The following is a 12,654-nucleotide window of genomic DNA, read 5'->3' on the forward strand; positions in this document are numbered from 1 at the left end:
GTCCCTCACCTGATCCCCTCCACAAGTAATGATGGCCTTTGTTTTTTTCGTATTCTTGCCCAATTTTTTTTTCCTTGCGATTTAACCCCTTCTTTGCCGGACTTCCTAGCAAAACAACTGGCAGAGCACTGACCGCACACCATCCCGTAACTTGAAGTTGTAAGCGCTGCTCTTGTGATCAGCACGGCGCTGCTGCGAGATGTAAGGACGGCCGTATGTGCACCTGGACGTTTCCTCCCTTCTCCTCTATTCCCATGGAGCCAAGGATCAGAGGTCAGGGGAGGTGGAATCTGGGTGCACACACTGCCGTCAGTGCATTCCACAGCAGCATCGTGCTGACACTAAGCGGTGCTTAGGTGTTCAAGGTACCGGGATGGTGCGCTGTCAGTGATTCCGAGCCTTGGAGCCGCTACATACCGGTTGGGAATCACTGGCGTAGATAGATGTGAGGCTGAGGAAGGGGTACAGTTTATGGAATGAATTGCCTTCTACAACTAACTGAATACTGTGTCAAAGCAGCTGATTCTGCTGTACGCCCCGGGGTGTGATGTGTTCTGCTCTTACATTACAGTACATTGGTGAGGAAATGATGTGTCTCAGATGGTTGGGACGGGGCGCGGGGGGGGGGTGAAGTGTAGAGGAATGCTTGCGTGCAAATTGGCTAATGAAGATGAGGATTATGTACAGTAATAGGAATCAAAAATGCTAGGACTGAGATAGAGGTGTGACGTGGCTGTCAAACATTTTTACTCAATGAGTGTCTTGATCAAAGGCTTCTTTGTTTTTTCGATGAAGAACTAGTTGGCGCTGGTGTTTTCCTGTTCAGCCGCCACGCTCCCTATATTCATAGAAAAAGGTGCTCAGATGACGGCAGCAGGGAAATAGACAAAATGAATAGGAGACGGCCAGTTTAATAATACTGATGACAGCGCAGCATTAATCTACAGCAAAAAGGAGTGAAAACAATGGTATCCTTTTTTATCTTCTGTCCTGTTGTCATCTGCAGCCATTACTTCTTACGAACATATGACTCTGGAGGTAAAAAGTTCTAATGGGAATGGACTGTTTTGCGCCTCATTGCTTTTTCTCAATGTTTGTGTTCCCTGAATTAACTAGCAAAGTCATTTTGAAATATTTTTTAAACGACAAACTCAATGGATGTTGAGACGTGTCATACGAGTCACTAGCCCACCCACAACCAGGAACATGGCTGATGTTAGGGGATTATTTACCCCGCCAACCTAAACGAAGATTCCAGAATCTAAAAAGAACAACTTTAACTAATTTCAACATTGTTTCCTTAATTTTATTGTTTATCCCCCGCCCCCCGTTTTCCTCTAATTAATCAATGATTTTTCTCCTCCTCTGTACTCTGTTATTCCCTGGTTACACCTGAATGTAATATATATATATAGTTGAGGAGCTGTTTACTTTATTGCATAGAAATCTGGTGGTTTCACTATGTCACTGCACTAAGAATGAAGTTAGTGGTGGGTTTTTTACAAAGTAGTCTACTGATGTTGTACAAGAAATACTCAGGTAGGGTAAGAACGCCAGGTTGGGTTCCCATTATCTCTTGTAATCATCAATAAAGCACTAAGCGTGAAGAAAAACTATTTTCACATTCTTCCGAGAAAGGAAGTAAAAAATGCAAATAATATTTAGTTATATTAATTTGGATCTTGACACTCATTTCAGTTTCTAAGGAGGGATTCTGAGACCAAGTAATACTTCCTCCTGATCATACTCAAAATAGTAACTGTTGGGTTAACTTGATCATGAATTAAAGGGTTTTTTCCCTTTAATGTGTGTTATGTCGGCTGACAAAAACTAAAACAGACAATGAATTCTACACGAAGTATAAAAGATGGTGGTCTCCATCCGTTTGGGGATGGAAAAGCCTGGTTAATACTGTGTTACCGTATGAAAAGGTCGTTTATCAACACAGAGGCTGCTCGGCAAAGTTTCAAAAACTCTGGGGTCTTCGGGTGGATGCCGGTACTACTTTACATTAGCACTAACGCCACTTTATAGCCACGAAAAGCAAACAAATACTAATGCAGACTCATTGTTTATTGTTTATGTGGTGTATGGGATACAATGCTCTTTTTTTGGCCACTGGTAACTCACTGGAAACAGTACTGATGCTTGACAAGGTCAGTGGAAAGAGAAGATCAGGACATCAAAGAACAAGTCAATCGCGGAACTGAAAGAAGCCGTCAAAGACAGGAATTTGCAGAGAACATTGACATAGAGAACATAGAGTAACCGGTGGTCGGATGCGACTGAACGGACAATCATCATCATGGGATACATGTAACGGACAATAGAAGTTGTAAATGATATTGAGAAACAAGTCAGACCTGAGTTTATTGTCATAATACCATCACTGATATATGGAATGAACTTATATGCCAAACTCATTAAGTGATCAATGAAACAAAGTTAAAAAAGTAAAAGATGGTGATGTAACTCTCGGACTGCACTTCTATTTAGGTCTATTGAGAGGAAAAGAAAGTAATGACTATAATGGTTAAAAAAAATCTCATGATGATCTTGAGCCGGCAGCACAAGTAATTTTTCAGTCTAAGACGAAACAGGACACTCCACCGTGAGATGTTGATGTCACCCGTAATGGAGGGAATTCACAACATGCATACCAAGAATGATGTGCTAAATCGGCGTCACGGTCATCCTAATCGTAATCCATTTCATTCCACAGTACCTCATTGGATTGGAGCATCATCCTTTTAAAGATCCACGCATGGAGATGATTTTCTCACCCAATTGTTGGATCTCATGAATGCCGATGTATCTACACAAATGAAGCATGGCATTCCTTCTAGCAGAGTCAACCATAGAAAATTAGGACTCCCGATTAATGAATATTTCCGTGTTATCCGCCTTAACAATGCATTTTTTACATTTTAAATGTCAGATTATCCCCTGGAATTACATGTACTTTGCAGTTAGTTTCTCGGGTCTATGATTTATAGACTCATGGTCCCCTTATCAGCATTTCCTTAAGTTCTGTCCATGGGTCCTTTTACACCAAACGATTATCGTTTGAACGAGCGAATGACCTCAGAGTTCACTCAGGCATCCTGTTTATACAGGCAGACACATCATTGGCTCATTCATCGTTCAGTCGTTGGCTTGCGTTTAGACCTAACGATTCACTTTCACTTGTTTCAACGATTTTTTAAATGATAATCGTTCCATCTAAACGGGCCTTAAGTTTATTTTATGACTTTGTCTTATTGGCTACGTTTATATGACTATTAGTGATGAGCGAGCATTGCCCTTAGCAAGTACCTGCCCGCTCGAGAGAAAAGGTTCGCTGCTGCCGCGTGTGACAGGTGAGTTGCGGCAGTGAGCAGGGGGAGAGGGAGAGAGAGATCTCCCCTCCGTTCCTCCCCGCTCTCCATTACCACTCCCTGCCTGCCGCCCTCAGCCGAACTTTTTCTCTTGAACGGGCAGGTACTCGCTAAGGTAAATGCTCGCTCGAGCAATTGCCCGTAGCGAGTATGCTCACTCATCACTAGTGACTATGTCATAACACAAAAATATATTCATACTGCATTTAAATTGTATGCAAAGGTGAAGATTCATAGAGGCAGACCATGGGCCCTAGGAGATAGGAGATCCAGTCCGGGTTGGCTCCATCCACTTTGCTAGTAGGTTGTGAGAACCAATGCAGGACTTCCCTCTCCAGAGGAACTTCATTGTTAGCATACAAGGAGTTGGGGAATTGGTGAAGGTATGGATGGGGAAGTAAAGACTAGGCGGCAAAGCTTGGCAACACAAGAAGGGATCGTGTTTGATCCCATCTACGGATCTCCCTCTCTCTTTACATACTCTACCATATGCTTGCCTATGCACTTGCCTTGATCAACTGAAGAAATATTTTATGGCATCGAAAAGGCCTGTTAAGGAAAAGATTTTATAGAATGACAATTGTCCTCCACATTCCTCATCCTTCTACCAGTTTCGGTCAAGGAGATCATATAAATACTAAGTCAAAGTTCGAAAAATAAAAAGGCAATTAAATTTTTAAACATTTGAATTTTGTCTTGCTTGGAATTTTTATTCTTCTGTTTACATTCTTTGCTGTCCAGGATTATCCCTCAGTCTTGAAACTGCTTTTTACTGAGACTACAAAGCTAAAGAGTTCTACAAAGGTCAACGCTTTATCTTTTAGTGCAATTACGGTTGAAGACGTGTAAATTAGTATAGATTTTGCTAATCCCGTCAAGTGGCTTAAAGATTCTGAAAACCAACTTGTGCCGGAGAGCAAATCCTACAAAGATGATCTGGAATGGCTCGTGTATGCCAGTGATGTACCGTAGTTGGATAATACGTAATTGCACTTGACTTATTGAACCCTCATTATACAAAACAACATGTGATAAAAGGAGATGAACCAGAAAGTATTTTAGTCGATGGCGTATGACGTCTCATAGCAGGTAAAGCGCGAGCACCTATCTCGTATAGATTGTGTAGGATCTCTTTATTGTTTGCTATTAGAGATGAGCGAGCATACTCGCTAAGGGCAATTACTCGATCGAGCATTGCCCTTAGCGAGTACCTGCCTGCTCAGAAGAAAAGATTCGGCTGCCGTCGGCGGGCGGGGAGCTGCGGGGGGGAGCGGGGAGGAACGTAGGGGAGATCTCTCTCTCCCTCTGTCCCCCCCCCCCGCTCACTGCCCTCTCACCCGCGCCGGCAGCCGAACCCTTTCTTCTGAGCGGGGAGATACTCACTAAGGACAATGCTCGATCGAGTAATTGTCCTTAGTGAGTATGCTCGCTCATCTCGATTTGCTATCTTCTAGTTACAAGTTAGTTGACCAAAGAAGACTGAACATCTGTGCTTGTTTCTACAGGAAGGATGCCAGTGCCTTGGAAGAACCTTAAAGAGTTGGCCATTTTTCTTGGTATATTTTCTGGAGGAGGATGTACCTTGATGTATTTTTTAATCCAGAGTAAGTGGAATGTGCAGCTTCTATTATACGCTTCTCCTTTCTCACATATTCCAGATTTTTAGATTGTTTGCTTTTGTGAAGACGCATGGAGTAACGTTTAAATCCATATCTCATTTCAGGAAGCGGACGAGCTGTCTGAGGCTCGATGCGTAATAATAGGCCTCCGGATACTTGTAGTCTTGTGAAAAAGTTTTTCTAACCTTCCAGGTGTCGGCGCTCATTGTGTGCTGTCGTATATTGCACTGTGTATGGTCCTTTAAAGCGTTGGCGCTATACAAATAAGGATTATTATTATATCATCAGACAAAGGGGTCTGTAGTAAGCACAGTCCAAATCATTACTGCATTCATTTAGGAAACACCATAATACAACATGCATGTGAGAAAGTAGCTGCTGGTAGCTGCTACCGGCCCGACAAGGATAGACTGCTACCACTGGGGAAAGCTACCGGCAGCCACACATTTCTGACAGCCGGTATCACTTGTCACCCATTCTAATTGAGCATATGGACAGAGGTTACGCTAATAAGTGCCTTTATTTATACAGCGCATGAGTAAACCTCCTAAGTACTGGTTGGTTGAGCCAATAATTGCACCTAAACCTTCCTATAATTCGATATTGGTCATTATTCTTGAGGACTAAATCACTCTTCCTTGCGGAACTACTTTACTTCAGACACATTGGTAGGTTTAGTGCTGCACAAAATACTCGATTAAGGCCCTGCTTCAGGATCTCTATTGGCTTTAAGCCCAGAATGTAACGGTCCTTTTAGGCTGAACGATTCTCGTTTGCACAAGTGACGTCATCACCAGCTCATTCGCTCTCGTGGAGCCTGTTTAGACAGGCAGATAGTCGTTCAATGAGAATCATTCACTGTTTAGGCAAATGGGAAAGAGTGATTGATCAGTGTTTAAAGCGAAGCAGCCAACCATTTTTAAGATTGCATAAAATGAACGACGAGTAGGAAGCGAACGATTCTTGTTCGACTTTCAGTCGTTGGCTCAAGTTTAGACCAAACAATCATCGCTCACTTTCCCTCGTTTGAACGATTTTTTGAATGATCATCATTCTGTCTAAAAGCTCCTTAACGAGTATCGCCCAAACATTCATTTTATTTTACCTCCGTGGTTCAAATGTAGGTATGCTTGTGTGTTATATGTCGTTGTTTTGGAAGCATCGGTGGCCTTACAGTTGACCAGATATTCCCTTTCACACGGCAGGACTATGGTCAGTACTTTATATCGGTATGTATGAACCTTCAGAGAATATGTATATGGGAGAAATATGTGCCTCTTCCATGTTTTGGATCCACTCCTGGTTTTGGCTTACAAATAGTGACTGTGTGGCAGTCGCCCTAAGCTTTTTATGACTTACTAGTAGAAAGCCGGTCCCAGGTCGGCGACTATAATCTATATATATAATCTCCAGGCTCAGGAAAATGATTCAGTGGAATTAGGAATAATAGTTATAATTAGAGATAAACGAGCACCAAAATGCTCGGGTGCTTGTTATTCGAGTCGAGCTTTTCATAATATTCAAGAGCTCTATTCGAGTAACGAACCCCATTGAAGACCCTCTCCCCCTCTCTTCCCCCCCCCCCTCTTCGCCCCCCCCCTCTCTCCCCCTCTCTCAGCAAACCACATACTGCTGTGGAGGTGCGCACGCTGGCACGTCACAGCAGGAAGTAGTAATGTGGTGAGGGGTCGAACTCGGCGTGGTACTCACACGAGTAACGAGCACCATTGAGTATGCTAATACTTGAACGAGCATCAAGCTCGGACGAGCATGTTCGCTCAACTCTAGATATAATACAAAGATGTCATCTATTACGAATGCACAAAATTGTCAATGCAAACCAATGTCCCTTTGTATCTTCCCCACCTGCCCACTTCACTAGACACTGGCAGATTTTTTTTTTTTTAAATCTGCGCAAGTTTTTCTTTCTATTTTTATTTTTCAGTAAACAGCTGTTGAATGACTTTTGTCATACAAGGGGGCTACGAAAAATTAGCCTGGCACTGTACTCTTATGAAGGCCGTCTAAATGAAAAGCTTTGTTGTCTATACCAACCAAAAGCCGTGCTGTGATTGGTTGGTGTAGACAACAAAGACATTCTCTTTTAGACAGTTTTGAAAGGAGTGTGATGCCGGGCTGCTTTTCCGTGGCCACCCTGTAGATGCTATGGTGATGATGAGTGAGTGTGAGTTACATAATGCATAGAGATGAGGGCAGAGTTGTTGTGATAACAAACCTCACCACATCGGGCTAAGATGTGCATATACAGACTGCAGACAGCACATCGTCAATATTTAAAAACCAAATGAGACCTATCACCATCATTCAGAGCGCTAGACATTGTACATGAAAAACCAAAAGGGAGTATAATACAAAGTAGTGCAATACGTGATATGAGAGGATGATTACTGCTGTCTTATTTGCATAATGTAGACTCGGTGGTTTCCCATCTGTGTCGGCTGGAGGTTCCGTCGCAGATCCGGCTGAAAATGCTTCTTCTGTCCAAAACCGGCCAGCTTTACTGGACCCCATTCTAGTTAATGTTATCCGCCTGGCGCTGTTCGGTTCCATGTAGAGACAGAGCCGTTCGGCCGCAGAATTCCGCTTTCCTGCTTCCCAAATGGAGCCCTATGCAGATGTGAAACTACCCTAACATCCATATTCAACCATATACCGGCCACTCCTGGGAAGGTATATTACCAGGAGTGTAGCTTTACGGGATGCAGAGGTAGCAAGCGCTACCGGGCCCTAGAGCCTTAGGGAGTCAAAAAGCCTCTTCATCGCATAAGAAGACACCAGTATTATAGATGGCACATGGTAGGTAAGGGGCCCTGTTACAGATTTTGCATTGGGGCCTGAGTGGTTGGTTGTAGTGTTCGGGATGGGTCACAAAAATGTTTTATCCTCCACCTTCACCATACACATATCAGTTGGCGTTGGATAAAAGGGCATGTATTTTTGATGGGGTCGTGGGAAAAAGTAGCCACTGGACGTTTCTGGTGCTACACATCTGAAAGGACAGGATGTTGTCCGGAACATGTCATCTGTTTCACCCAATAGCGGACATTGGAGCATAATCTGCAAGCAAACATACTGTATAAGTACAAATGGCTATTGTTTTATAGATGTTTTTCACGGTTTGTGGAATTTTTCCTTGATTTTGACCTAGTGTTCTTATAGAAAATACATGGTGACTTGGCCAGGTTTAATGTACAGGAGATGCGATTGTGACAGTTATATGGAAATCACATACAGAATATCTCTCTCACATTATGTTATTGCTTATGTAATAATATGTAATATTATGTTTCTTGAAATTTTAGAGTCATTTTCCCAGAGAGACTATTACTTGAGAGCGCTGCAGAAACTTGAGTCTCAGTCTGATGTCTTAGAGATGTTAGGAGCTCCACCACTTAAGGTCCATAATCTTCGACTGCTGGACAAATACAACCGTGTTGACAAGACAACAGCCCAGGTAGATCTTATGTCGTAATACTAACTGCTGAGACAACATAATGTCATCCTCGAACAGAAATGAGAGAGCTGGACAGCGCCTTTTGTTGGTGGTCCGTGGTGGGTGGAACGGGAACCTGGGATGGTTTATAGTAGAAGGCACATAGAGTGCAGAGAAATTGTGGAAGTCACAAGAACGGAGAAACCCTGTCCCAAAGTAGGAACATCAGACGAGAGCATGCATGGAGGAGAACTGGGGAGCGTGGCCCCCAGAAGTGGTACCAAGTATATAGAAAAAAGGAAGAATTGACTCCTGCACTCAGGGTGAGCCGTGTGTTGCCACTAGTGAATGGCCTAGGTATTAGACATGTGTACGTGTGTGGACTGTTGAGGTGATAGAATGAGTCAGAGCCCTCTAGGGTGAAGTATAAAAGGATTTATTAAACAGAGCTCAAGTAGACAGTGCAACGCGTTTCGGAGGCTAAACTCTCCTTTCTGAAGAACAGAATGACTGGTGTGGGTGAAAAATTACATTATAATTAGAGATGAGCGAACATACTCGTTAAGGGCGATTTCGCAATCGGGCATCGCTATTTTCGAGTACCTGGCTACTCGGGTGAAAAGATCCGAGGGGCGGCGTGGTGGAGCGGGGGGTTGCAGAGTACATACTCGCCCCTAACGAGTACGTTCGCTCATCTCTAATTATAATATATATTAAAAACACACATAAGAAACATTGGTAGGGCATAGAAAAGGATAGTTAAAAAGAGGGGAATAATGTATGATAAGAAGAAGTTAAAATACATTTCATGTAGGTCAATCAATTTAAACAATTATCGTAAGCATTTTCAATTAAAAACTGCTTTGATGTGGCAAATAAAATAAAGTGTTGGATTGGCTTAGGATGGCTGGTGGTATAGCAAATGGGGGAAATTGTAAAGCATAATCGAGGAGACAATGCTATAGGAAATGGAACGGTTATATCATTATCTATAAAAAAAAGGAAAAAATTAATAAACATAAAAACCATAGGAGTAGAGATGGTGCTACCCACAATTACAATAGCTGCAGCAGTTGAAACTTTGATCTGTATAACTGTTATCTTACCTCCCCCTAATGTGCAACTGTCGGGTAACGGGAAACTCCTAGAATGGTAGAGTTGGAAGGGACCTCAAGGGTCATCGGGTCCAACCCCCTGATCAATGCAGGATCACTAAATCATCCCAGACAGATGTCTGTCCAGCCGCTGTTTGAACACTTCCATTGAAGGAGAACTCACCACCTCCTGTGGTAACCTGTTTCACTCATTGATCACCCTCACTGTCTAATATCTAATTTGTGTCTCCTCCCTTTCAGTTTCATCCAATTGCTTCTAGTGTTTCCTTCCAGATGAAATAAGAGAGGTTATATCCTTGGCAAGGGGAATATATTAAAAAAAAGAGGCTAAGGTTGGGCTCACGAGTGGGTCGGATTCCGCATCCGCGAGGCCCACAGGCGGTCATGCGCAGTACAGTTTTTTCCCCATTTATTCGTATTTCCTGCACTGTCCTGCATACGGGCTGCGGGTCGGGTGACTCCACTGACATCAATGGACACCTTCCGGGCGGATTCTGCAGCAAAATAGAGCATGGTGTGATTTATCTTCCACTTGCAGAATATGCAGTTCATATCTGCGAGTGTGAACACAAAATTTGAAAATGCATGCCTTTCAATGCTCACGTTTTACCGCAGATCGTCCGTGCAGACAGCGATTGCGGGATCCGCAATCCAAATTTGCGCATGCGTGCCAGGCCTAAAGGTGCTTTTACACAGGGCAATCTGTTGGCCAACAGATGCTCTACAGGTTGTCCCAGTGATAATCAAATGAATGGATGTCGAATGGAGCGGGGGTCATTCCGGCCCGCCTCCATTCAACGTAAGCAGGCAGTCGTTCATAAGTGATACCGCCTGTTTACACGGAACGGTAAGTCATTCAGTTTGATGAATGAGAGGTGGAAGACTTCTCGTTCGTCGTTCAGTCAGCATGCGTTTATACAGAACGATATCATTCAGATTCTCGCTGGACCACGGGAACCCAAACAGCAATCGTTCCATGTAAAAGCACCTTTAAGGCTCCTTCACACATCAGTATTTTGTGAGCCAAAACCAAGGCCGCGTCCGGAATATGGAAGGAATACAAATCATTCCATTCTACTTTCTCTCTACGTTCCACTCCTGGTTTTGGCTCACAAAATACTAATGATATATAGTGCCGTGCAAAGAAGCCCTAAAGTGTGAGGGAATCTGAGGAGAATGGTCTGATATATAGAATGCTTAGAGCACATGAGGGGCTGGTTGCATTGAAGTCTTTTAGGAAAGTGTCTGGGGCGAGGGAGCGGCGAGGAGGTGGAGAAGAGTTGTTTTTTTCCCCCATTTTTGTAGGGGTCTTGTAGAGATGAGCGAGCATACTCGCTAAGGGCAAATACTCGACCGAGTATTGTCCTTACCGAGTACCTGTCCGCTCGTGAGAAAAGATTCAGGTGCCGGCGGGGGTGAGCGGTGTGTTGGGGGAGTGAACATGGGGGGGGGGGGGGAGACCTCCCTCCGCCCCCCCCCCTTCCCCTGCTCACTCCCGCAACACACCGCTCACCCCCGCCGGCACCCGAATCTTTTCTGATGAGCGGGCAGGTATTTGCCCTTAGCGAGTATGCTCGCTCATCTCTAGTCTAAATATTTTTTGTTTGGGTGGAGTTTACAACTTGTTTACGTATAAATATAATTGGTTGCATTATTTGAGGGGTAATTGCATTAAAAAATTTACCTTAAAAAAAAATCTAAAAAAAAGATAGAATAAAACAATTCTGCAGCTCTAGAGGTGGCCAGACGCATGGCATATAGATCTGCTGAATTGACTGATATTGTCAGGACCGGCTAATCATCCAAGGGCAGATGCAAGAGGGAGTTACATCTCAACTGCTCCCTTTGTTTGTGGGAGATAAGCTGCCGCCAGAGGAGTCTCATCGCAGCTTTCTGCCAGCATGGGCGGGGGGGGGTGTCAGGAGACATGGCCAGCAGCTCGTGTGTTTGGATAGCCAAAGCCAGAATAAGACAAGTAAAGTTTTTAGAAAATCCGTGAACATTTTATGCCTATTTTAACAGTGAAAGTTGTTCTAACAGACTCCTGTGTGAGGCTGTAACGCTCTGCGGTGAGTCACCTACAGCACATGGACCTACCTCTCCAACTATGGCATTATTAGCTGATGTCATACACTGGGAATCTGAAGAGCCTGTTTATATCACAGCCATTTGTTTTGTACTACTGAGTTCCATCTGTTTCCAGATCAAGATCCCGGTGTCCGGAGCCACACGGGGCGGCTATCTCTACAGCAAAGCTGTCAAAGACCAGGTCCACCAGAGGTGTGTAGTGGCAGCAGAGGCAACGCATCCGGTCCTTCTTAGTATTTCATTGTTCCAAAGAGAGATGTTCTACTCCCTATATATTACAACAACTATATATATATATATATATATATATATATATATATATATATATATATATATATATATATATATATATATACACACACATACACACACACACACACACACACCTACATCACATTTATACAATGCTTTTTAAGAATCCATACCACATGTAGGCGATACGGCTGAAGGCGGAACGATTAACACTCAAAAAGTCATTCAAACAAATAAAAAGTGAACTTACGAACGGGAATCGGTGACTTCTCATTCGTTAATTTTTAAGCCTACAGAAAGTGATCGTTGGCTCGTTCACTCGTCGTTGCGTGTAAACACTTCTTCAGTGGTTCATATAGCAAATGTTAAACAGTGAGCGAGAAGCACGAGTCAACGATGAGTCTGTCGGTCTAAAGAGGCTGCACAAGAGCGAACGAGCTAACAATGACGTTACCAGCTGGGACACTCGTGCAAACCAGAGCGTGCCCATCTAAAAGAAACCTTATTCCTTAAACAGAGGCACAGGGTCAGATTCCGCTGTCGGATCCCACATGTGGAGTCCGACCCGGCCGCGTGCATTCAGCCTAATTGTGCGTTCCAATGTCATCTGGGGCCGAGGTCCGTCCGCAGCCACTAGCGGCGGAAGGGAAGACGCCGCGTGTCAGCAATAGGGGACACACACAGCCGTCTTGTCCAGTTCAAGAATGTGCCATGTCGGACCAGTGGGTGGCGCTCGCCACAGTGACGGA

The 12,654-nt window shown here is 43.8% G+C and overlaps 1 protein-coding gene across 4 annotated transcripts in view; it reads left to right on the forward strand.

Moving 5' to 3' along the window:
* The window catches only part of LOC136590989 (cytochrome c oxidase assembly factor 1 homolog), a 94,879-nt gene that overhangs the window by 81,742 nt on the left and 483 nt on the right, over nt 1–12,654 (forward strand). For all 4 annotated transcript variants that reach the window (XM_066588452.1, XM_066588451.1, XM_066588454.1 and 1 more), the window contains 3 exons: nt 4,883–4,981; nt 8,320–8,471; nt 11,769–11,845. In XM_066588452.1, coding sequence (XP_066444549.1) covers nt 4,888–4,981; nt 8,320–8,471; nt 11,769–11,845 — 323 coding nt within the window. In that variant the 5' untranslated portion in view covers nt 4,883–4,887. The remainder of the gene's footprint in view (nt 1–4,882; nt 4,982–8,319; nt 8,472–11,768; nt 11,846–12,654) is intronic.

This window comes from Eleutherodactylus coqui, unplaced genomic scaffold (assembly GCF_035609145.1).
Source record: "Eleutherodactylus coqui strain aEleCoq1 unplaced genomic scaffold, aEleCoq1.hap1 HAP1_SCAFFOLD_26, whole genome shotgun sequence".
NCBI classification, from domain to species: domain Eukaryota; kingdom Metazoa; phylum Chordata; class Amphibia; order Anura; family Eleutherodactylidae; genus Eleutherodactylus; species Eleutherodactylus coqui.